Source organism: Nanorana parkeri, unplaced genomic scaffold, assembly GCF_000935625.1.
Source record: "Nanorana parkeri isolate BGI_ZX_2015 unplaced genomic scaffold, ASM93562v1 scaffold567, whole genome shotgun sequence".
NCBI classification, from domain to species: domain Eukaryota; kingdom Metazoa; phylum Chordata; class Amphibia; order Anura; family Dicroglossidae; genus Nanorana; species Nanorana parkeri.
In genome coordinates, this window is record NW_017306835.1 from 958,118 (window position 1) to 984,788 (window position 26,671).

The 26,671-nt window shown below is 45.0% G+C and overlaps 1 protein-coding gene across 1 annotated transcript in view; it reads left to right on the top strand.

The window, feature by feature from the left end:
• The window catches only part of TFDP1 (transcription factor Dp-1), a 67,831-nt gene that overhangs the window by 22,770 nt on the left and 18,390 nt on the right, over positions 1 to 26,671 (top strand). Inside the window, exons 3-8 of the mRNA XM_018562244.1 lie at positions 3,457 to 3,523; positions 8,018 to 8,112; positions 9,702 to 9,823; positions 11,196 to 11,361; positions 11,565 to 11,711; positions 20,870 to 20,938. Coding sequence (XP_018417746.1) covers positions 3,457 to 3,523; positions 8,018 to 8,112; positions 9,702 to 9,823; positions 11,196 to 11,361; positions 11,565 to 11,711; positions 20,870 to 20,938 — 666 coding nt within the window. The remainder of the gene's footprint in view (positions 1 to 3,456; positions 3,524 to 8,017; positions 8,113 to 9,701; positions 9,824 to 11,195; positions 11,362 to 11,564; positions 11,712 to 20,869; positions 20,939 to 26,671) is intronic.

Genomic DNA, 26,671 nt, shown 5'->3' on the forward strand with positions numbered 1-26,671 from the left:
ATATATATATATATATAAATTGCCACCCACACAGTACTGGTGACATATTCATTTTTTGGTGTAAGTGTATTTTATTTTAAAGGCATGTTTAAATACAATTAAATGTAAAATTATTAAATCAAAACAATCTAAAATACCTTAGCGGGCCGCGGTAAAATTATCAAACATTGACCGGTCCGCGGGGATAAAAAGGTTGGGGAGCGCTGGTCTAGAGAATAAACACCCTGATTGGCTATTCTCTATTGCTGAGCGGTTGTCCACCCTTAATCCCTTCCCTGTGGAATAGTTTTAAAAGTGGGTTATGACACCCTTGGTGGATCAGCCTGTCTCTCCCTAACCCTAGGCAATAGTTGTTCCAGTCAAGGATTTTACTTCATTTAAAGCAGAACTGTACTTTAACCATATTGATTGTCTGGGCCAGAGATGATGTTACTCCTACACATGCATGCAGGAGTTCATTCACTGAGGCATGCCAAGAATTTTTCACCAAGCTGCACATGCTTGCAATAAAAAGGCTTGGCTGCTTGTACTTGTTTACTTTTACAGTTGTTAGGCTTTCAATATCAGATGGACAAAAAAAAAGAAATCCTTCTCTAGGTTGATATAATCTATACATTTTTTTTTTTGTGCCGGTTTCTCTGCTCCAACCAGGGTTTGCGTCCACCAGAATCTCCCAGGCAGCTTCAGACTGGGCTTATCTTTTGCACCCAGAACTTGTTGCTGAGAACTCATCTCTGCACCTGATTAATCTGATAGGTTAGATGGTCCAGATATAATCGCAACACCTCCTCTGGATGCAAGAATGGTAGCCTGCACCAGTTCTGTGGCTGTTGTCCCCAGATTCCTTTGGTTAAAAATGGTGCTTGCCCGATGAGACTTCCATGAAATCTCACCTTTCATTCATAGGAGGTGAACTGTGAAGACCCTCCCTTTGATGAGATCAAGGACATCACAGGTGGGAAGACTTGCCACTCAGACATAATTGGGTGTGTTGTTATTTACTTATATTTTTCTCCAAGTCAGTGCACTGGCCGCCTTCTTCCTCGCTGTGGTTTTCAAGGTCCTCTGCTCTTCTGGGGGCCCCAGGACCATGGCAAAGTAGTTCAGGATGGAGAGTGTGAACACTGAGACGGGAGAGCTGCACTTGCAGCCTTCCCATCTCAGCTGTCACAGGAAAGCCAGCACAGTGCTGTGCTAGAACTCCTGTATTGGAGGTGACAGGGTCAATAAAGAGAACCAGTCACCTCCAATTGCTATCACACGGGTTTATTGGCTCTTGTGTGATCGCAATAACGTTAAGTGAAAAACAAAAATAAGAATTAAAATTATGAAAAAGTAAAAAAAAATAAAAAAAATTTAAATGCAAAATTTAAAAAGGCAGTGATGCTGAACTTAAACCCCAGTGTTGTTTTAAACCCCAGTGCCCAAACTAAAACACAATACCAAACATATTTTAGCATATGCACTTTGAGATAAACTGATTTTGTGTCTCCGTTTGGGCACTCGGGCTCCAAAATGTTAGCCATCACTCGTGTAGGCTATCATGGAAGCAAGCTTGGAGCACCTTTCAGAAGGAAGGACAGTGTCACACATGGTCAGCTGAATTTCATCCCCTTAATTTCAACAGCCAAAACTAGGCTTAAAGGAGAACTATGGGGTTACGGCTTTTCCCCATAGATCTCCTTAGTGTAACGGGAGGACACAAACTAGCATCCTCCCGTCACCTTAGGAACAGTATACTGAGACGTCGCAGTATACCGCAAGCTACTGCTCGCGGTATACTGAGACGCTGAAGCGGATGCCGACAATTATGTCTGGATCCGCCCAGCTTCGTGAGTGACAGCTGGCTCTGCCTATCTAGAGGCAGAGCCAGCTGTACCCGTCCGATCCGCCAGTCAGCCCTAGCGGATCGTGGAGGGGGGAATCCAGCTCCTCCCATGTCACGGCAGAGAGCCGTGACACCATCGAGAGATCAGCGGATGCCGGTATGTGTTCGCTCACTTCTCGATCTACTGAGCCGACCTGTGACAGTCTCATTGTCACAGGTCGGCTAGAACTATGAGGTGAGTGAAAATCACTCACCTCATAGTTCTCCTTTTAAATTGGCACAGTTTGAGAAACTCTTACTATAAATGCATGTGTTCCATTTGCACAGCATACCAAATAATATATATACAAAAAGCCTTGCCTCTTTATAGCTGTTTGTTTGGTGCAGGATTATGCATAGAAGTCTACAGACTGCTTGTAGTAGTCAGATTAGATGACTGAACAGATAGGGGGACAGACTTTTAAAAAGTGCTTAACATACAATGCCTTGAGCTTTAACCCTTTGTTAGGCCAGGCAGCGTTATTTATTTGAATCCAAACTCCCTCAGACAGTGAGTTTGCAAAAAAAAAAAGAATCTGAAGAAGGTAAGATACATTTCTAAATATTTTGTTCAAGTTATGCTATGTAAATGAGAACAAACAACAAATTTAAAATAGGTGTTTTCACAATTTGGCTGCAAAAGTGGAAATACACTTTAAGGCATGGGAAAGCCTCCCCTTTCATTGGTAGGGAAGATAAATTTGCTCAAAATGAAAATCCTTCCCCTTCTATTATAGGTATTAAGACATGCTTGTCAGTTTGGATACCATTTAAATACCTAAACATTACACTACTTAATTTTAGCTTTCCTTATGTGGACCAGCCCACCCTTGATAAAAACTCAAAACACTGCAATCTTAATGGCTGCAGGGAGGCCTAGCGTGCCCTGATTTACACAAATACTCTACTGCAACACTGTTGCAGTGAGATCTGCATTTGGGTAGTACAGCGTAGCAGCATACTGATCTGTGAGCAAAACTTTCTGTTATTGGATCCCACACTTTTCTCTGGTCTTGTGAGAAGTCGAGAATGACCATCATTCTCATGTCCGTTGTGCCTTGGTTTTTTTGCAAGTTTCAAGTCTGGGGTATTCCTGAAATCCTATTAAAAAAATAATAATTCACAGCACATTAGAATGAAAACGGCTTGAATCGTTTAGCATACTGTATTAACACTGCTCCTATCAATTTCAGTTTGAGCTGCGTTAGAGTGTTGGCTTATAACTGGCCAAGCTGGTTCTTTACTTAAAACTGACCACTGAGGGGCACTGTTCCTCCATCTGACTTCAGCCTTGTTCATAGTTCCTAATGTGTAGAATATTGTCGAGGAAGCTGGGTTTTGTGTGCTGTATGCAGTTTTAGGATTACGTTTTTGTTTGAAGTCCGTGTGTGCATGGTTTCTGACAATGCAAAGTAAGGTCACACATGACAGGAGTTTAAAAAAAAGTTTCAACTGCCTTGGTTTCTCAAACGTCCATGTGACTGCAAAAGGTAATCTTTCATTTTGAATCCGCTTGTCTTAGCTGTTCTACTTCTAGTTATATGTAGATATTTGGTTTAGTTTGTCATTTGTACATTTTTTTTTTCCAGGTTGGATTAATTGAAGCAAACGGAGAGCTCAAAGTATTTGTAGATCAGAATCTCAGTCCGGGAAAAGGTAACTAAATATTTATTTGGGTTCTTTCTATAAGTTTTACAACTAAATTATTTTACAGTGACCTGAAACGTACTGTGGTATTCCTGTAAACATGTAAACCTTCTGGGTGGTATAGATAATATACATTTTGTCTTCCTGTTATTGGGACTTATAGGGTGCAGAAAGGGTGCTGTTTATGCGCTAATAAAAATTGCGGATGTTTCCTTCAATCTGGAAAAATTGTACGTTGTTAGACTTAAAACCTGAAGTAAGGGGCTTTCAGCCTCTCCGGAGCCTTTGCCACAATGTGCAGGTATGCAAAGCATATTTGCACATTGTGGCGCACGTTTCTTGTAAAGTGTTTTCCCCTCCAGTGCTGTGATATCTGCAACCTTCCTTGCTTTGCTCTTGGTGCTTTCATCTTCTCAACTGCTTCCGGGTTCAACAGTCTTCAGCCATCTTGATTGGCCAGACCAGAGTAACTTTTGTGCATGCACACAGGAGTTCAATAATCCCGGGATTTTACAGATGGTAGGATTGTACTCTGAACTGCGTATGCTCTGTCAATTCCTAATTTTACAGGCAGGGGGAAAGGTTTGTGGCAATTTAAGGCGCATTGGAGGGAGTTTATAAAAACTGGTGCAGACAGAAATCAGAGCAGCTACCCATGGCAACCAATCAGTATCTCTTTTCAGTTTAAGCTTTGAAAATGAAACCGAGAAGCTGTGTTTGCCAAGCACAACTGTTCCAGACTCTGTCTGCTCCAGTCTTTGTGAATTTTTTTTTTTTTTTAACATATATATTTTAACATAAATCTTTAAGTTGGCATATAATACATGTGCATAGTATAGGCTCTCAGTGATACAGAGCATAGAGAATCCATTCATAAACATTCATCCGTACCCACCAGTCAATTCACATACACAAAAATGTGAACATTTTGACAATACATAACTTAAATACAGCGTGAGGAGTGGCATAGAAAGCTACTGCTCAGGAGGCATTGAACTGTAATAAGTATAAACAGTGAAGCACATTACACGGCAGGACAGCTTATCCTGATATCTCGGTAGTAAAGTAAGGATGCTTCTTATGCATACATCACTGACCAGAGAGAAGCAGAGAAAGAAAGACAAGCAGGAGAAAGCCAAACGGACTTATAGCTGCGCCCCTGATTACCCGCCTGGCAGAACACCCAAAGCAATAGGCATCCCCGAGTCTGTATTTGTAGGGAGAGCGCAGTCTCAAGGTTTTAAACCTATTTTAATCAGTTGTGGCCACTGAACGAGGTATGCTGAAATGCACAGTACACCGCTACCCCACGCCTGCAATTCTCAGCTGTTAACATGAAAGCTGGAGGTTACTGTGTAAATACAGTAACTGTCTCCATCCCCACACAGTCTTTTGGAATTCAGTGCATTTCATGCACGCAAAAACGCACGTTTAAACTTGGAATTTTTAATGTGTTTTTGTGTGCCTTTGCGCCTTCACTACATTCTGTCGGGGACGGAACGTGCTGAAATCTGCCAAAAAATCGTGCATGTACTTTTTCCTGTGTTGCACGTTTTTACATGTACGAACGCGCAGGTGGGATCGAGCCCCATAGGAATACATTGCTTTTTAAAACAAAATGTATGCATGGATCTGTGCGCGAGTAAAATTGCCTAGGTGTGAACTGTAACAATAGCTGCTGGGACAAGAACTGGCCTTTTAACAAGGTTTATAAACCGATACTATGGGGTCAATTCACAAAGCTTATTTTCTTCATTTCGGCCGTTATTAAGTAACATTATTATTTTTCATATCTATTATGTTTCATTCATCTGCAAATCAAGGGATTTCATTTTTATCTGCATATGACATTGGTTAAAGCAATCCAAGTAAAAAAAAAAAGATGCGTTCCTTTTTTTTACCCCCCTTATTAACACTTAGTTTACCCTATTCAGCTTTTAATAAACTCCTCCTTACCCTCGGTAACCTTAAAGCAGACTTTCTGTCCACTAAACCACTTTTTCCTCTCATAACCTCGCAGTAATTAGGGCTGGGCTTTTTTTTCTCTCTCCAGTCCCACTGCCATTTACAGCTAGGCACAGCCTCCTGGGATATCCCTATCGTATATCCCAGGAAGCTGCAGGAGCAGGGAAAAGCAGCGTCCAGCGGGCAAACCTGACTGGATGGCTGACTGCCTGAACATAGAAGATGCAGCCGACTCCCTGAGGCCGACCAAAATAGCAGCGTCTGTACCCAGGCAATGGCAACAGAGCAGCAGGGATCGAAACAGGACAATGCTGGATTATCTGGCAGGTAGAGTATGCAAATTGAGGACATCCCTGCCTAACAGGTTATAAGAGTTAATAAAAAAAAATGGAGGGGGGGTTCAGGGAGTAAGGACCTCCTTTAACCACTTGCCGTCCACCCGTAGTTAAAAAACGGACGGACGGCACTGCAGCATTTGCGGGTTGCCGTCTCCAGACGGCAATTTTTTTCTGCTCGCGCGCGCCCCCTAGCAGGCACGCACGGGCAGAAAAGACCCGACTATTGCACACCCGTTACCGGGTGTTTCACATATAGGCGATTAGCGGCTCCATAGCCCGCCGATCGTCTATGTGCTCGTTCGCTCCCCCCAGCAAAAATTACAATTGCGCTACACATGTTACATATCGCCGTGAACGTCGCAGTGAGAGCAATCATTTTAGGGCCATCAATCACTGATAACACTAAACTGATGAGCGGTAACAGCTTTTAAAGCGTCGCCTATGGCCAATTTTGGGTATTATCGTTTTTTGAGGGTTCGCGCACGCAATTTTAAGGCTTGACATGTTTGGTGTCTTTTTACCCGACGTGACCCCGTCTTTTATATTTTACCAAAAAATTGGGTAATAATAAATGTTTTATCATTTAATATACTGGTTTTTCTTTTTTACATTTCGGTAATTTTTCCTTTTAATATAGTAAAAAATAAAAACCCCAGTGGTGAATAAATACCACCAAAAGAAAGCTCTATCTGTCCCCAAAAAAGGGTATAAAATTCATTTCAGTACAGCGCTGCATGACGGAATAAATGTCAGTTAAAGTACCGCAGCGCTGAATACTGAAAAATGGCCTGGATGGGAAGAGGGTTTAACACCGCGGGGTCAACTGGTTAACTATTTTTTTCCTTCTGACTTAACATTTTTATTTTTCTAACTGTTAATATGTAAAATTTATTTTTGTTGCTTTTTAAAAGTGAGCAAAACATTGAAAAAAAAAAGACTTATTTAATCTGTAAATAACTTTGCAATGCTGTTTAATGAAGGTGGTACATACCTGAGTTAAACGTAAATCTGAGTTCTAGCCACATAATTGTAACATATGTGCCTTTCAAGTTAGTTGTTAAGATACCAAGTACTATACATGGTACAAGTACTGATACTTTTCCAGCTCCTAGACTAGAGAAAAACTCAGACATTTAAGAGGCAACTAGGGCTGCAACTTGTTATTTTCATCGATTTAATTGGCTTTTTTTTTTTAAAATTAAATAACATCCTAAATGTAAAAATAAAATAAAAAATGCAATTTTACAAATAGGGCTGCAACCAACTAATCGATAATGAGAATAGTTGTCGACTATTATTGATTAGTTGGTTGGCTCCCCTAACTCTCTGGGAGGATGGCACACCCAGCAGTGGGCGGGTGCAATAGCCAGCCTGCTATTGGTTATTGCAATTTGAAATGGCCAGTAGCAGGCGGACTATTGCACCAGCCCAATACCTGCTTTATTTACATTCAGCTGCCGTCTGTGGAATCTTGGCACTGGCAGCTGTCACAACCTGGCTGAAGCTATTCAAGCGTCATGTGCTTACAATACACTTACACCCGCACTGGAACGCACGGTGCCGCAATGCCCTTTGTTCCAGTGTTTAGTGCGATTGCTAAAAAACACCTCCCACCCACACAAGAACGCGCGGTACCTCCAATGCCGTGCATTCCAGTGTGATTGCAAAACCTTGTGCATGCAGTTTTATTCTCAAGTAAACTTTGTAACAATCCATTTGTGTATTTTATTTTAAAATAAAAGATATTTACCTTTTTTAAATCCAATTGATCGAAAAAATAATCGGCCAACAAATTATGAAAATAATCGGCAATTGTAGCCCTAGTGTTATCCCAGTTTGGCTGCAAAAGTGGAAATGCACTTCAAGACTTTGGCCATACCTACACCTTAGCACTGGTTTATTGTTCATCAATCTCCATGCAGAAATTCAATGACCTTGTGACAAATTTTGCCCCATAGCAGGACAGGAGTGGCAGTGTAAACTTTTTTTTCTGAAGGCAGAGATATTTTACTTCTACATGCAAATCATTGGAGGAGTTTTCAGATTTGCTTGACTGACTTAACATACCCTCATGCTGCTCTTTGTTTGCTGTGGAACTTTAGATTGCCATTGATGTTTTGTGCAGATATGTTTTCTAAGAATTTCTTTTGACCTGTGTAGGATTTTCTGCCACTTAAACTGTAGCTTATTTCCTTTGTAGGGGTTGTGTCGTTGCTGGCTGTTCACCCATCTGTTGGAAAGCAGCTCCTGCCAAAGACATTTGGACAGTCCAATGTGAACATTACTCAACAAGTGGTAAGTAGACTGTATAAAGTATATGGGGACTTGTCTTTTTGCTGTGCTAAGGCCACTGCCTCCGGTTTATGCTTGCAATGTGCTGGCTAGGCCTGTGCAGTAGCTTTTCATAGATTTCTATGGGACCATCTACTGACTGTCTTCAGTCTTAGGACTCTGAGAACGCACTCCTATTAGGCTGCCATGATTTAAATTCAGGGGGGAGCAGAGAGAAACTGGAGCAGTTGCCCAGGGCAACCAATCAGCGTCTATGTTCAGTTCGGATAAGGTTTGAAAATGAAACAGACGCTGATTGGTTGCCAAGTACAGCTGCTCCAGATTTTGTCTGCTCCTGTTTTGATAAATTCACCTTATGTCTTATATTTGATTGTCATGTTTCTAAGCTCATTAACATTACCAGTGTCGGAATAACATTTCAAGAGTTCTAAATGGCCAAACACATTTAGAACTCTTGAAATGTCATTCTGACACTGCTAAATGAAATATTTATATTAGTGTTTGATTTGTTTATTAAGGTAAAGGTTTGTGGCTTCTGAAATTTCTTGGAGTCTGTATGTTACCATAGCTTGTGCACTTAACATTGAACAAGGTCACATGGACTTAAAGCAGATGATAATAAAAAAAAATCCTCTCTCAGCATCTATTAGGGTCATGGTAAGCAGTGCATTTATCCAGTTAAGAGAAGAACAAAAGGATAGGTAGCTGAAAATAACTCGTATTATCTTTTTAGTGTGCGCTTCCTTTTTAAAAAATCTTATTCTTGGTCTTTAGTATACCTTATATCATGCTCTCTAATGTTGCGGCATTTGTGCAGATACACAGAAAGGGCATCTGTGATCTTTATGTATTGATTCCGGAGTTAAAACATCCCTCACCATATTTCTAAAGGTGTCCATACACCTTACGATTATCGTACGATAATCGTATGCGATCGACTTTTCGTACGACAATCGTAACTTGTGAATAGAGTGCCCGACGGATAGTACTGTACAATCGTACGACTTTTGACGGTCAAGCATGTTTGAAAACTTTGGTCGATCGTACGATGTTCGCACGGTTGGTGGCGTTTCCGTCCATCAAAAGTCGTACGATTAACACTGCGCATGCGCAAACGAAAATAATTAGTCAATTACCGCAAGTCGTCCAGGTGTTTTTTGAACTACCGCTGATTGAACCTTGCGATAATCGGGGCGAAAAAAATCGTACGACGGTTCGATCATCGGACGAAAAGTTTCGTCCGATAATCGCAAGGTGTATGGGCACCTTAAGAGTCGCCAACATATAGAGAGACCTCACATTTCTGGTTCTGCTCACTGGAAAGTAGTCCTGTCAGTATTGAGTTCAGACTTGTTTGTGTGGGTGGACGATGAGGGGTTAAGGTGGATGTTTGTATTTTAATTGTTTTAAAATACAATTTATATTAAGACAATGAATGTTAATGTAGACCTGCATTTGCCATTTTATTAGCAAATTCATACTGTGATGGTGTTTGATGGGTCCAAAATTGGACATTACTGACTTTATCAAATATTGTATGTATTTGCTTCAGACCGTCGTCCTGAATTATTAATTTTTTTGAACCTTTGCAGGTTATTGGCACACCACAGAGACAATCTCAACCAAATACCATCTTGTTAGGAAGTCCTCATACGCCAAGCACGCACTTTGTTTCCCAAAACCAAGCCACAGACTCCTCTCCATGGTCTGCAGGGTAAGAAAAATCATGACTGGCTTAATGTCGTATGAGCTTTTTTGTTTTTAAAACCCCTTCCAAACCGCCTTTTTTATATAAACGATGCTCCATGCTTGGGATACGTTTTATAAATGGTCTTCTCTAAAGGCCACCACTTAATGCAGCTGTGGGCTCTGAATCCCAACTGTCACTGACTGCTCAGGGACCCATCAGCATGGTTCCTGATTATGTGATCTCTATCGGCTCTGACATCTAGATCTCCTGCAAGCTGCAGACTTCTTTCAAAAGGTGCCCATACACCTTCCGATTATCCTACGATAATCGTGGGAAATCTCACGATCGTACGATAATCGGCAGGTGTATGGAAGGCGTACAACCGTTTCTAATGTATGGTCTCACGTCTTTTGTCTTACGAGCAGGCTCGAAAACCCGCCGAGAATCGTACGATTGTCGGCGGGTTTGTGGCCTGCTCGTAAGACAAATGCCGCAAGCGCACACTGCCCGTTCAGCATTGCAGTAATAGAAAACCCGCCCCTCAGCGGGGCGGGCTTGCGATGATCGCAAGTACGATCTGCCTGTCCAAGATGGGCAGAACTTACATTTTTGTAAAATTACCTTACAACCATCGGCACCTTAACAATTAAATGCCTTCAGCTTGCACAAGAGCAATGCTACCTGTAGGCTGCAATGCTCATCTGCAAAAGGTTTAGGTGTAATTATATATTTTTTTTAAAACTAAATTTAATACAAAAATATTTTTGTTAAATTTCATTTTCTAAGCCTATAATAAAAACCTGTTTGTAAAAACACCTAATAAAAGCCTTATATATAAAAATGATTTAGGTATGCGTAATTGTCAGTTATTGAGTTAAGATCCTGTGTGGCACTGCTAAATTTGATGTGGGTGTGTAGGCATCAACAACACCTGGAATTGAAGGTGTAATTGCAAAGTGTGACTTAATTCTGTTCAGACTCTGTTCTTTATGACATTACTGCTTCCGCTGTCTGCTTGCATACATTCTAGAACGACAATTATGACATTATCAGGGTAAGTTGTGTTTTTTTTTTCTTTCTAATATGCCAAGTGTAAATTTTAGGTTTATGATGTAGATCTCATGTCCTGTTTTACTTTAGAAATTTGTATAATTTAAGTGCTGTCAGTTCTGGATGAAGTAATGGATGACCAGCAGCAGCAGCAGCAGCAGTTTATTAAGACTCTGAACAGAAAAGCATCAAAAACATAGATAGGCTTCTCTTGTATGTGCTTTTTAATTGATGAATAGGACCCCAATTTGTACAATATCTGGAAACAAAAGCTTCATATATATGTGTGTGTGTCCATTGTATGCTATTTTTCATACAGTTTACATTTCTAATGTCTGCTATTTAGCAAGAGGAATAAAAAAGGTGAGAAAAATGGCAAGGGCTTACGTCACTTTTCAATGAAAGTTTGTGAGAAAGTACAGAAGAAGGGCACAACCTCTTACAATGAAGTGGCTGATGAGTTGGTAGCAGAATTTAGTTCAACCGATAACCACATATCTCCAAATGAATCGGTGAGTTCATTATTCAGTGTTCTTTTGGCATTTAGTTTTTTTTTTCTTGTTCCCTATTTTTCTTTTGTGTCTTTCCAGTTTCTCTTTGCTTTACTCTTTAACGACATATCCCACCTTTGTCTCGTCTAACACTAGCTCATTATCATTAATCATATCTTTCTGACTCAAGTGTTAATATGCTTTAAAACGCATTCCTTTAACAGCAAGCCTATGACCAGAAAAACATAAGACGGCGTGTGTATGATGCCTTAAATGTGCTTATGGCAATGAACATCATTTCTAAAGAGAAAAAAGAAATAAAGTGGATTGGTCTACCGACAAACTCTGCTCAGGAATGTCAGAATTTAGAGGTATGTTTCATGCTCCGCTTCATGTAAAACACCAAGCCTTTGTTTTTCTTATTGCAAGGTGGGTTGCTTTTGTGTAAAACATAAAAAAAAAATGGTGGTATTATCGGTTGGGACTTTGCCATGTTAAGAAGTTTTAGTATTGCAATGCAGACGGAATTGCTGTCTGCTTTGTACCGCAAGCGGGCAGGTGAGAATTGTTGATTTCCAAAAGGTCTGCGTGTGAAAATTGCACTGCTGAACTTTGTTTTGGAGACCCAGCAGGGTCTCTTTAAGGAGAACACCAGCATCCTACTTCACTGTTGTGACATAACCATTGGAGCTCATTGTGGGGTGTATGGGCATCAGACACTACCGGAAAAGTCAATTCCGAAGAGACTAAAGGAGGCTACGGTGCTAGGACTTAGAATTGTTTTTTATTATTATTGTAGCAAAATGGCATTTTGATGAATGAGATACCTGACCGACTCTGGAATTTTCTTCTGTTCATTTTAATTGGAGGCAACCTATCATAAGTAAAATAGTCCTCACCTCTCTCTGAAAATGTTTACTTGGCAGTCATGCTTACCCTCTGGTTTCACTCTTTTGAAGCCCTGACCCAGCACAGCTGCGGATACTGATTTCACCTACAGGTGGTTTGTTCTGGGTTCAGCTTGAAGTATAAGGGCCTGTTCACACGACGTCCGTTTTGTGTGCTGACCGGATCCGTACGCTGCTGCACTCAAAATGTATCCCTATGTGTTTTATGGGCTACAGTTCTCACGTGCGCAGTCCGTTCAGGTTACGACAGAAAAATACTGCATGTCACATTTTGTACGGTCCGGAAACGCAAACGTATCAAAACGCACTGCACTGCAGCTAACATACTAACAGCCCCACTCCATGCCTTTTTTACTGGAATGCATCAAAAACGCGGCCAAAACGTGGCAAAAACACACTGCATCAGTCTGCAGATTCGCACCTGATCAGGACCTGATATGTGAACAGGCCCTTAGGGTTAGTTCACACCATATGCAGTGCGTTCCGGTCCGATTCTGGCAGTGTGTTTCGGCCAGAATCGGACCGGAATGCACTGCATATGGTGTGAACTAACCCTTAAAGACAAACCAGCAACAAACATTTTCTGAACAAATGTAGCAATTGCAGTCTTTAGTATTCTCATGATGAGTGACCTATAAGTAGGTTGTTTGTTTATTTTTTTTTTACTATATAGGGACCCTGTTGCAAAAACTAAACTGGCCATATAGCTGTGCCTGCAAAAGAAGAGTCTGAATACTTCCTCTTTTGCTTCCCGCACCACCAAATACTGCTCTTTTCAAGAGAATTCCCCTGAAGTCTTGGAAACTGTCGCCTGTGAAAATGTTGATCTTATTTCCCCCTTGCACTGTTAAGAGTAATACTGCAGACTTCCACATCATTACTGTGTCCTGACTCACTGTATGCAGAAGTGGATGCAGGAAATACACTCCTGGAAGTGTCATTTTGTCAACAGACTTCGGGGAGAGATTCCTCTTCAACAGGCCAGTTTAATTTACCAGACAGGATTGCTTTAAGGTAATCTGCATCCATGTTCTTAGTCAATGACTTTGGGGAACCCTATAAGTGATCCATTAGCATTTACAGGAGGAGATTAAAGTTGGTACACACCTATTTTCCTTAGCACAGCTCACTGTCACTTTACCAAACAAAATAAAAAGCTGGTGACTGGTATGAAGAGCAAGCACCTAGACCAGTGGTGGCGAACCTATGGCACGCGAGCCTAGGTTCGGGCCACCTCTAAGAAAAAGTCAGAACGTCCCAGATCGCCGCCTCGGTATGCGATCCGGGACGGTCACGATCAGGCAGGAGCCTGCTAACACTTAGGGACGCACAGCCCCCTGAGAGAGACACAGCTCATCTGAGAACTGCGCAGCGCACCTGAAAGCCCACACAGCTCACCTGAGAGCCCACACAACCCTCCAGAGACCTGGGAGACAGGCTGCCACCCCAGAGCAACAGTATGTAGCTTATATTATTCTGCATTTCTGTATAATGTATTGCTGGGATTTTCAGTCCTCTCTAGCTGATGGTGGTATTCTGCATTGCTGTATAATGTATTGCTGGGGTATGCAGTCCTCTATAGTTGATGGTATTCTGCATTGCTGTATAAGGTATTGCTGGGATTTGTAGTCCACTGTATTCGGTGCCATTTTGTATTGCTGGGATATGTAGTCTTCTATAGTTGGCGGTATTCTGCTTTGTTGTATAATGTATTGCTGGGATATGTAGTCCTCTATAGTTGGCGGTTCAACCTTTTACAGGTTGAAGTCAGTAGCAGAACTAACAGGGTCACAACGGTCACAGTTGTACTGGGCCCCGGTGCTCCACCACTGACTCCAAGCTGTAGAGAGACTGTTCCCTTGCAGTGTGCTGCATGACATGTACCTTTTTAGTAGCACACTGCAATGGAACATTTCCCTCATTAGCACAGTACAAAGGTACATGTCACTCTGTAGTGTAGTTAAAACCTCTTGTATTGTATTCTTCGTCTAAGATTTAAGCACATAATTAGTTCAGACGGTCGTATTAAGTGTTTTTCTAAAATAATTAATCAGTATTCGGGTCTAAGTGCGGGGTTGGGACTTTGAGACACATAAGTTGGTTTAGTGATCCAGTTTGGCCACTTGGGCTCAAAAAGGTTTGCCACCGCTGACCTAGAGCATACGTGTCAATCTTAAGGCCCGCGGGCCAGAACCGGCCTGCAACGGAATTATCTCTGGCCCTCCTGATGATGATTATCATTAGATCTGGCCCTGCCAGCCGGCAGCTCTCTCACGCTGCCCGCGGTCATCGGAAAGAAAATTCTAAACCAGCTTGTTGAGGGTAAAGGCTTTAAAGCAGAACTCAAGGCAAAACTCTTCTTAACCCTTGCAGTGGGGCTACCCCCGCTTTGCAAGGGTTGAGTGCTCATTTTTGTCTAGGTGCTAAAATAGTAAAGTTATGTTCACCTGATCCTCGGAGCCGACTTGCTCTTAGACTTGTCCCTGGAGCCTCTCTTCCCCTCTGCTGCATCGGTCCAAGGGCCTGTAAGTCATCATGTCCTATACGCAGTGTATAGGATGTGAGGACGCCGAGGGACATACAATAACTGCAGTGGAGGAGGAGACAGGCTGGAGGGAGCGCTCTGACAGCTGTCTGGTTCTGTGATTCGGTTAAGTATAACTCTTATTTTAGCAACTAAATAGAAAGGAGCACTTAACCCTTGCAGTGCGGGGGGTTAGCCCCACTGCAAGGGTTAAGAACAGTTTTCTCGGACATCTGCTTTAAGACCATTTCCAAGTAGCTTGATGTTCTTGTGACTACAGTTGACATTTAAGGTCCATGAGAGTGTAGCAAACCTCCTTGGATGTAGCTGCAAAAGGAAAATCAACCCCAGATAGTGCGAATGGTAGACAAGAAGCCAAGGAGAACTTTCAAAGATCTACAAGCTGACCTCCAAGGTACGTCGGTGTTTAATAGCACCATTCAGCACTTTTTGAGCAATATTAATCAAAAGAAAGAAAAGAAACTGCTTAAAAAGCACACTGGAATTTGCTGAAATGCACATGGCAAGACACTGCATCTCGGGGGATGTCCTTTGGATAGACTAGACAAAACTAGAGCTTTCTCTCCCGTTCATTGAAGGACACAGGCAACAGATCGTAGATCCTGAATGGTAGGGTAATATCGCCACCTGCAGGAGAAGGACGCTAGGCACAAAACTAAAGACCAATTACAGCCTAGGGGCGGCCCCTGCCGGTGGCCAAACCCCCCACCTGCTGACAGGTCTCCAGTTTTTTGCCTAGCGTCAGGAGTAAGGAGCTAAAAAATTTTCTCTGGAGAATTTTTTTTCCTTTCTTCCGTTTGACTTGATTTTTCTTCTAGCAAGTGTCCCCAGGGCGACAGGCTGGATGACTGTAGATCCTTGTAGTCTCCCCTGGGTGACCGACGAGTGTCGTATGTCAGCGGTGACGCTTCGCCGTTTGCTCTGGCTAGAGTGCTGGTCGGCAGACCAGGCTTCCAAGTAGGCTCTTCAGGAACTGCCCTTTACTGGGGACCGTCTGTTCCGTTCCACCTTGGATGAGATCATTAAGGATCTGACGGGGGGTAAGAGTACCTTCCTCCCCCAGGCGCGCAAGAAGGAACAGCGCCGGAAGCATGGGCCTACTTACCCCCCCGCCCTCCGACAAGGGCGGTAAGTTTAAAAAACCCTCCTCTTCCTAATCCTCCAAGCGTCCGTGGCAGCCCAAGTCTGCCAAACGCGCCGGCAAGCCCCAGTCCGCATGAAGGTCGGGCCCCGACTCCGGGTCCCGGGGTGGGGGGCCGCCTTCGGCTCTTCGCGGATTTTTGGCTGTCCCACGTCTCCGACTCTTGGGTCCGGGGGCTGGTTTCTTCGGGCTACAAGATCGAGTTTCTGTCCCGTCCGGGCAACCGTTTCTTCCCGTCCAACACGCGACTATCCCCTTCGCGGTTGGCGGATCCCCATCGCGCGGTGGCGGACCTTTGGTCCCAGGGGGTGATTGTGCCTGTTCTCTCCGCGGAAAGCTTCAAAGGGTTTTATTCAAACCTGTTTACTGTGCCCAAGAAAGAGGGGGTGCGGCCCATCCTGGACCTCAAACGCTTGAACGCCTTCGTGCGGGTCCGTCGGTTCCGGATGGAGTCCATCCGGTCCGTGGTGGCATGGCTCCGTCAGGGGGATCTGCTGGCCTCCATCGATATCCGGGATGCATACCTTCATGTACCCATTTGCGAGTCTCATCAGCGGTATCTTCGTTTCGCGGTGGGGGAGGACCACTTTCAGTTTGTGGCGCTGCCCTTCGGGCTGGCGTCGGCCCCACGTGTGTTCACCAAGGTGCTAGCCCCGATTCTGGCGCTGTTGCGTTGTCGGGGGGTTTCGATCGTGGGGTACCTGGACGATCTGCTCCTGCGGGCAGAGTCGCATTCTTCCATGGTGACGGCTCTGGGGGTCACGGTGCGGTCCTTGGAGGAGTTCGGGTGGCTTCTGAACCTGCGAAAGTCTTGCCTGGTGCCTTCACCACGCCTGGAGTTTCTGGGTTTGGTTCTGGACACTGTCGCGGCCCGGGTCTTTCTTCCCCGGGACAAGCTCCTGAAGCTCCGTTCCAAGGTCCGGCTACTGAGGGCTCACCAGTGGTCGCCCATTCGGTTTTGCATGCAGGTCCTGGGTCTCATGGTGGCCTCCTTCGAGGCGGTGCCTTTTGCGCAACACCATACCAGGACCCTGCAGGGGAACATCCTGGTACAGTGGGACAAGTCCCCCCTGTCCTTGGACAGGGAGATTCGGATCTCTCGGGAGGCAGGGGCCTCCCTGCGGTGGTGGCTTCCATCCCCCGTCTTGGTGCGGGGGAAGTCTTTTCTTCCAGTGCATTGGACGGTGGTCACCACGGACGCCAGCCTTTGGGGCTGGGGCGGGGTCCTGGGCTCCTTGACCGTGCAGGGTCGTTGGTCGCCGGAGGGGTCCCGTCTGTCGATAAATGTGTTGGAACTTCGGGCGATTCGCCTATCTCTTCTTCATTGGTCGGCCCGGCTCCTGGGTCTGGCGGTCCGGGTCCAGTCGGACGACGCCACCGCGGTGGCGTACATCAACCACCAGGGCGGCACGAGAAGCGTGGCCCGGGTCGAGAGGTGTTCGGGATTCTGTCCTGGGCGGAACATCGAGTTCTGGCTCTCTCGGCGATCTACATCCCGGGAGTGGACAATTGGCAGGCCGATTGCCTCAGTCGACAGTCGGTGGATCCGGGGGAGTGGTCTCTGCACCCGGAGGTTTTTTAGCAGCTCTGTCGTCGCTGGGGGACGCCGGAGGTGGATCTTCTGGCGTCTCGGTTCAAGCGCAAGGTGGACAGGTTTGTGACCAAGGCCCTGGATCCCTGGGCGGAGGCCGTGGATGCCCTGGTGGCCCCTTGGGGTCCTTACGGTCTGATTTACACCTTTCCTCCACTATGTCTGTTGCCTCGGCTGCTGCGTCGGATCGCGGTCGAGGGCGTCACCGTCGTCCTCGTGGTTCAGCTTGTGGTGGACGCCCCGTGGCGTCTGCCTCTGCGTCCCGATCTTCTGTCCCAGGGTCCTGTGTTCCATCCTTCTTTACAGTCGCTGGCTTTGACGGCGTGGCTGTTGAGAGCCAGGTCCTGAAGGACCGGGGGTTGTCCGATGCGGTCCTTTCCACTATGCTCAGAGCGCGCAAAGCGGTTTCTGGACAAATTTACCTCGCACGTGGAGGGCCTATTTTGCCTGGTGTGGGGCTGGGGCCTTGTCCCCGCGTTTATTCTCCATCTGCAGAATCCTTGCGTTCCTGCAGCGCGGGGTGGCTCAGGGGCTGGCCTTGAGTACTGTGAAGGGCCAAATCTCTGCCTTGGCGGTGCTTTTCCGGCGGCCTTTGCCGTCTAATACTCTGGTTCGCACCTTTGTTCAGGGGGTGACGCGCATTGCTCCCCCTGTCCGCGCGCCTTTGGCTCCGTGGGATTTGAATCTCGTACTTTCAGTGTTGCAGGAATCCCCGTTTGAGCCTCTTCAGGAGATTCCGCTTATATCTTTGTCACAGAAAGTGGCCTTTTTGGTGGCCATCACTTCCGTTCGGCGGGTGTCGGAGTTGGCTGCCTTGTCCTGCAAGTCCCCATTGCTGGTTTTGCATCGGGACAAGGCGGTTCTCCGTCCTCGGCCGGCGTTCCTGCCGTAGGTTGTGTCGGCATTCCATCTGAATGAGGACATTGGCTTACCTTCCCTGTGTCCAAAGCCGGTTCATAGGAAGGAGCGTGCGCTCCACTGTTTGGATGTGGTTCGCGCTCTTCGTGTTTATTTGGAAGCTACGGCTTCTTTCCGCGGGACCGACTCCCTGTTCGTGCTCACGGAGGGTCCTCATAAGGGTTGGGCCGCGTCGGCGGCTACCATCTCTAGGTGGATACGTACTGTTGTGACTCAGGCATACGCCGTTAAGGGCGTGAGCCTCCATTTCCTGTCACTGCCCATTCTACTAGGGCTGTTGGGGCTTCCTGGGCTTTCCGCCACGGGGCCTCAGTTTCTCAGGTTTGTAAGGCCGCTACTTGGTCTTCTGTTCACACCTTTAAGTTCTACAAGGTGGACGTGTTAGCATTGACAGATGCTGGTTTGGGGCTCAAAGTGTTGCAGGCGGCGCTTTGAGGGGTCTTTTGGGTGTTTTATTGTTGCCCATCCCTCAGTGTGTTACTGCTTGGTGACGTCCCTACCATTCAGGATCTACGATCTGTTGCCTGTGTCCTTCAATGAACGGGAGAGAAAATAGGATTTTTGTACTCACCGTAAAATCCTTTTCTCTCCGTTCATTGAAGGACACAGGCCCCGCCCTCTTTATGGGGTGTACACTCCTAACTGCTTACTAAACTGGAGACTTGTCAGCAGGTGGGGGGTTAGGCCACCGGCAGGGGCCGCCCCTAGGCTGTAATTGGTCTTTAGTTTTGTGCCTAGCGTCCTTCTCCTGCAGGTGGCGATATTACCCTACCATTCAGGATCTACGATCTGTTGCCTGTGTCCTTCAATGAACGGAGAGAAAAGGATTTTACGGTGAGTACAAAAATCCAATTTTTTTGGTATGTCACATACTTACAAACGAAAAAAATAATCTTTCAAAGAAAAGAGCACAGTATTTCCTGTGAAACATGAAGTAGGCTCTGAAATGCTTTTTCGGGCTTCTCAAGACTATCAAGGAATTCTGGAGTGAAACTTACTGTCCAGTGTCAAAAAGCTTTGTCTCAGTTCCAGATCATGAGTCCTTCAACAGGATGTTAACACAAAACACACAGCTAAAAGCACTCAAGAATTTATACCAAAACAGTGGACTTTTCTTAAGTGACCTTCTATGAGCCTAAAGGTGCCCATACACCTTACGATTATCGGACAAAACTTTTCGTCTGATGATCGAACCGTCGTATGGTTTTCGTACGACGGCCCCATCCTGCCCCGATTATCGCAAGGTTCAATCAGCGGTAGTAAAAAAAAAACAAACACCTGAACGACTTGCGGTAATTGACCACAATTATTTTCGTATGCGCAGTGTTAATCGTGCGACTTTTGAAGGACAGAAACGCCACCAACCATGCGAACATCGTACGATCGACCAAAGTTTTCAAACATGCTTGACCGTCAAGTCGTACGATTGCTCAGTACTATCAGTCGGGCACTCTATTCACACGTTACGATTGTTGTACGAAAAGTCGATCGCATATGATTATCGTACGATAATCGTAAGGTGTATGGGTACCTTAAGAGTGGGCAAACTGCCTGTTGACATGTGCAGAAGTCTCATTGCGCGCTATAGACATCACCCTCTTTGTAGTGATTGCCTATAAAGGTTGTGCAACAGAATATTAGGTTGAGTCCCATCATTTTTTCCATTCCATTTTCATTTGTTTTATAGAAAATATTCTGTTGAATCAAAACTAAAGACTCATTTTTATTAAATATGTAATGAACCTTTTTTAGTTTCGAATTTCAGAGAAAATTGTGGGCGGTTGGTTTTTCATGGAAGGTTAGCAACAAATTTGTCCATGCATGTATGTGCAGGCATCTGCGCTTTATACCTGCGAGCAGCTTTTGTCCTGGTTAAAGTGACTGATACGTTAAAGGAGAACTATGAGGTGAGTGCTTTTCACTCACCTCATAGTTCTAGCCACCTGTGACAATGAGACTCACAGGTCGGCTCAGTAGATCGGGAAGTGAGCGAACACATACCGGCGTTCGCTCACTTCTCGATCCTGTTACAGCTCTCTGCCGTGACAGGGGAGGGGCTGGATTGCCCGCTCCCATCCTCCAGCGCTGACTGGCGGAACGGACGGGGGAGGGGACATGTACAGCTGGCCCTGCCTCTAGATAAGCAGAGCCAGCTGTCACTCACGCAGCTGGGCGGATCCAGACATAATTGTCGGGATACGCTTCAGCTGCGGCTTCTCAGTATACCGCGAGCTGTAGCTCGTGGTATACTGAGCTTTGGGTGACGGGAGGAAGCTAGTTTGTGTCCTCCCGTTACCCTAAGGAGAACTATGGGGAAAAGCCCTAACCCCATAGTTCTCCTTTAAGTTGGTAATGCATAAAATATTTTGTGACTATAGCAAAATTTAGTTAATTTTAATTATGATGTTAATTTCTTTTGTTTTAAGGTTGAAAGACAAAGACGACTTGAACGAATAAAGCAAAAACAGTCTCAGCTGCAGGAACTTATTCTACAGGTAATCTTAACTGTTCAAATATGTATCGTAAATGTTCGCCCAAGTACTATTGGTGTTATCAGTTGTAAAGCACAAACATATTCTCTCTTTTTTTTTTTTAACCAAGGGAGACCTTTTACATTAACCATCTTCTGTCCATTGGCCGTACCTTAAACGGCCGAACGGGAGGCTTGTAGATGCGGATGGGCGTTTTTAAGATATCCCTCCCCGCCCCTAATTGTGCTCAGCGCCACGCACAAGTGGGGAAACTGTCCAAAATGTAAACAGCAATGGCTGTTTACATACAAGCATTCCCAGCGTCTGTAGAGATGACCGACCGCTTGCATTTTCTGCTGGTATGCGCCCCACTCCAGTTGCCGTCGGTCCCGAGATCTGCTGTGCCCGGTGCGAGGCCGGGACCGGCACGGTGACTGTCACCGGAGATCAATACAGTCAGTGCACAATCTCCCTCTGATCTCCTCTCCGATGTCAAAATGCAGGAAGTGATGTATATTACATAATTTCCGAATCCAGCTGTCATTCCCGGCTACAGAAGCCGGAGAGAAGCTGGTGGCCAGATATCTGCTTCTCTGGGGGAGTCTCTAGGGGATATTTGGGATCTTGGAGAACCTTGATGTCTCCAAGAGGCCCTGTCCATGTAAATTGGCTCTCACATAGGGGGCTTCTTATTCCCCTATGTGATGGCAATAAAGTTAAGTGTAAAAAAAAAAAAAGTTAATATCATGTAAAGAAAAATTTAAAAAACAAACAAATCTTTAAAGTCCCCCGCCCCCACATACTCACACAGACATGCGTCGGGTGCGTCTACTCACGGAAATGACTATTGCGCCGCACATTTTACATATCATTGCAAACGTCGGAGTGAGAGCAATAATTATAGGGCCATCAATCACCGTTAACACTAAACTGGTGAGTGGTAAAAGCTTTTTAAAGCGTCGCTTATGTGTCGTAGTATTTTTGCGGGCACGTGCAATTTTAAGGCATGACAGGTTTGTCTATTTACCTGACGTGACCCCGTCTTATATTTTACCTAAAAATTGGGGTGATGTTTCACAACATTTCATAGGAAAACAGGTCTTTTTTCCCCCCAAAGTTTTCAGTACTTTTTTGTGTTTTTTATAATGAAAAAAAAATAAACTCCTTTTTAGTGGTGATTTAAATACCACCATAAGAAAGCTCTGTGTCCCCAAAAAAAGGTATACAATTCATTTCAGTACAGCGTTGTATGACTGAATAAATGTCAAAGTGCTGAATACTGAAAATTGGCCTGGACAGGAAGGGGGTGTAAACACCCTGATGTTAAAGCGGTTAAGGAATCTTCTTCCTTGCCGTATTATCGCTCAGTGTTGGCATATTATACTTTGTGCTCAAAAAACACTGCGGAAAAATAGGATTGTTGAACTCTTCAAAATTTGCAAACAGTGTTTGACGTTTCATTTAGGCCTTGTTCACACCGAAAGCGTGTGCGTTCCAGAGCGGTAGCTGCTTGAATACACCGCGATCGCTGAGAAACTTCCTCCCCCCTGCATTTATCTTTACTCTAGGGCAGTGGTTCTCAACCTTTCTAGGGCTGGGACCCCTTGGTAACATTTGCCAGGCTGTGGTGACCCCCCCAATGGTAATATTTAGGAATGCACCAATACTAGTACCTGTGTGGGCTCTCAGGTGGCCAGTGTGGGCTCATGTGAGCTCAATGGGGCTCTCTGGCGGCCAGTGTGGGCTCTCTGGCGGCCAAGCCGGCATTCAACTCCCCTCACTCCCGCCCGCTCCCCTCTCTTTGATCCTCCTCGGCTGCCGGTGCTGCAGCGCCATCTAGCGACCCACAGGTTGAGAACCACTGCTCTAGGGTTTGTTGTAGTTGGTTTTTTTCCTGGCCCCATTACAAATATAGAAACTAGAAAATTGTTAACAGAATATTCATAACCCTTTTGTATTTAAAATAGGAAGGCCTAATGAATGGTAACATTCTTGTAGGCAAACAGGCAATTAAAGACCTATATTGCATTGTGTCCTTCCTGGTTTCTGAATGAAAAGTATTAAAAAGGAATACAAAATCGAATTAAAAAGATGTAGCACATACTCCCTACTATAGCAACTAAAAAAATAATAATCTGGTTTTTGTCTTCCATTGAGCAACACAAACCTAAATCTTTGAGGTATACTTTTATTTTCAGAAGGATTGTACACTGACAAACTAAAACTGTAGGCTATCCTAGGTTAACCCTTCCCACATGCCTCAGTTTTTATGCTAGTGTCGTAGGAGGGTGGACTTAATTTATACAACTTTGTCGTGTTAAAGGCTGATGTTGGTTTATCCTTGCCTCAGTGCTTGCCATGTCTCTAAACAAGCACAGGGAGAAGGCTGGTCAGGCCAAGCACAGGGAGATACCTTGGTTACATAGGTCACGTGGCTCCTTCATTCCCTGTTCCTACCAGTTTTACCACAGGTGGAATTAATGCTGTGGGACTGGGCGCTGATGTTGTCTGCTGACTGGAGTGTTGCATGTGCACTTCCACCATACAGGTGTCAAAGCGCCATGCACCTGTTGCTGCTTCTCCTACTTGAAAAGAGCCAGGTGGAACTTCAGTCCATTCCTGCTGCCTGCCTACAGTAAATTTGGTCACCTCTGGCCATCTGTTTTGCTGCTGCTAAACACCTATTGGCTCTGTATCCGCTTAGTGAGGATTTTGTGCAGAAGTGGTCTATTTTCACTGTGTAACCAGCAGTGTTCCACCTTAACGGGGCACTAACTGTTCCAATAAGGGCTGCATCCATTTTTAAGAACTCAATCGTTTGGAAGCCCTCTCTTAATGAGTCCTGCCCTTCATCAAATTCATCATTACTTTATCAAGCAATGTCTGACTGGTTAAAATCTTCTAAAAATGATCTAACTACTGTTTACATTGCTCTCTCGCTTATAGAGCATGTGCTGACGGTTGGCTTAAAGCCTCCTGCCTTATTTCTTGCATGTGTCTCAGGTCAGTGCATATGTGTAGGGTACTGGGGCTAAGGTTCTGGACTATGAAAATCCTTGTGTAAAAAGTGTTAGATCTGCATAGCCGATTCGAAAAGAAACAAAAGGTTGTAAGGGTTTCTGGAGGGGTGTAAATGAAGCATAGCCGATGACAGTGTCTCTTTGGACCAGCTCTGAAAGAAGAAATCTGGCCCAAACGTTTATTAACCCTTACAGCAGTGGGGCTACCCCCGCACTGTAAGGGTTAACTGCTAATTTTTGTCTAGGTTCTAAAAAAAACCCCCAAAAAAACAAGTTGTATTCTCCCAAACCGCTGAGCTGGCTACCTGCTTCCCCAGTCTCTGAAGCCTGTCTCCTTCTCTTTTGACCACATGTGGAAGGAATAGTAGGGGTGGGCTCTCTGACAATGTGAAATTTACTATCCGAACATTACAGCGTTCTGGATGTATCGTGAAGTTTGTTTCGGAGTATAAGGGTCTAGTCCTAGGCACGGGTCATGCCAGAGCATTCCTTTCCACAGTAGAATTTTCAGACACTCCAGTCCCCTGAGCCATTTCCATTTTTGCATGAGTCCCAGGTCTGATGGCTTCTTCGAGACAGTCCTATTTGCCCAGTTTTACTTCAGACCTTTGCAGAGCAACATTCTGTTGTCATGGGACAAGTCAATCTGGTCTCTAGACAGACCGATTAGTTTACCACCACGGACCAGGTTGTCCCTGACTTGGTAGCTTGGAAATCGGGCTGTGCAGTCAGGGAAGTGCTTTCATTCTGTCTCTAGGATGATCCAAGAATAGACAGCCTGTCAGGCTGGAGAGAAGTCCTGCGAACCCTGTTGGTGCAGGACACTTGTTTCTTGGAGTATTGCCTCCCGATCAACATCCTGGAACCTTGGGCAATTTTCGATCTCTACAGCATTGATCCATCCTAATGTAGGGTCATCTAATTCAGATTCATTTCAACAACACTACAGTGCTAGAGTACATGAGTCATCAGGGAGGAACCATAAGTCTCGCTGTGACAAGAGATAGATCAGATCCTGTCCTGGGTAGAACTTTGCATTCCGGCCTTGTCAGCCATGTACAGTTAAAGAATATACAATTGGCTGGCAGGTTTCCTCAGCCAGTAGCTCCTAGATCAGGGGTAGGCAACCTTGGCCCTCCAGCTATGCTGAAACTACAAATCCCATCATGCCTCTGCGAGTCATGCCTGTGGCTTGCAATGCCTTAAGGGATTTGTAGTTTCAGCACAGCTGGAGAGCCAAGGTTGCCTTCCCCTGTCCTAGATTAAGTGGGTCTTCTACAACCAGAAGAGTTTTGAGGCCTCTCGCAGGTGGGGGGACACTGCATGTGGACCACCTGGCCTGTAGGTTTGACACCAAACTTGATATGTTTGTCTGCAGGTACAGGGTTCCTCTAGAGGAAATAATGAATGCTGTTGTTGCTCCGTGGGAATCAATACATCCTTATCTGTGCCTTACCTCTCCTGGAACTTCTTCCTTGTCTCCTTCTCAGGATCGCGGTGGAGGGCATTCCACTGATCCTCATTGGTTTGGACTTGTCGAGGTGGATGTGATTCACCAACCTGGGAAGACTCCTAACAGATGCTATGTGCTCTACTGGATTGTTGGAATCTTCTGTCTGAAGGACTGATCTGCCACCCTGGCTCATGGCATGGCAGTTGATGCCCAGGTTCTGAGGGACTTTTGAGTTTGTGATTGACGATGAAAGCTAGGAAGTCTGCTTTTCTTAATGTCTCATCAGATGTGGAAGGTATACTGAACTTGTAAGTCTTGAGGTTACCACCTCAAGAGTTTCTCTGTGGGTTAAATTCTCTCCTTCCTGCAGCTGGGTTTCGGACCTTCATTTGGCTCTCGGCAGAATCGGGGATTAGGTTTCTTTTCTTTTTCTATTAGAGTCCATTGGCTTGTCATGGTTTAAAACATTTGTACAGGGAGTCTCCTATGTAGTTCCCCGTTTGTTCCGTTGTGAGTGCATGGGGTCTGAATCTGGTTCTCTTTGTGCCTACATATGGACCTGGCTCAACTCGCCCACAAGGTGGTTTTTCTTTCTTATAGCCCTCACCTCTGCAAGACAAGTGTCTGAAACGGACAACCTTATATTGCAAGGAACCATTTCTGGATTTGCATAGGGACAAGGGGGTGTTGAGACCCAGGACTTCCCTTTTTCCTCAGCCAGGGCAATCTTCCTTTCCTTTCTGTAATTCTGGATTGACCCAATAAGGGTGCACCTACTTCTCATTATTTCTAGGTGGCTCATACAGGCCATCATCCAAGCTTCTTGCCTCAAGGATTGGGTTCCACCATTTCCTGTAAAGGCGCATGCTTAGAATTGGTGAGTGCTTCTTGGGCTTTTCAGGGTCGAGCATTTGTTTTCCAGATCTGAAAGGCAGCCACCTGGTGTTCTGTCCACACGCTCTCTATGATCTACATGGATGTTGCAGCCTCATCTGATGCCAGCTTGAAGAAGTAAAGTCCTTCCAGTGGCTATTTAATCTGCAGGTGGTCCACACACACCATTTTCCTTGAGCCCAATAGTGGTAGTTTACTGTGTTGTCCACCCTGCAGTTGGACTGCTTTTGGGCTTCTAAAAGGTTTGACTGCCTGAGTTCCTCTGTGGATAAAAGAGACATTTGATTTTTGTACTCTCCATAAAATTGTTTTCTTGGAGTTTACAGGTCCCACCCCTCTGTATCTATGATCATGCTCTTGGTAATGCTTTGCTTCAAAACTGGGGCATGT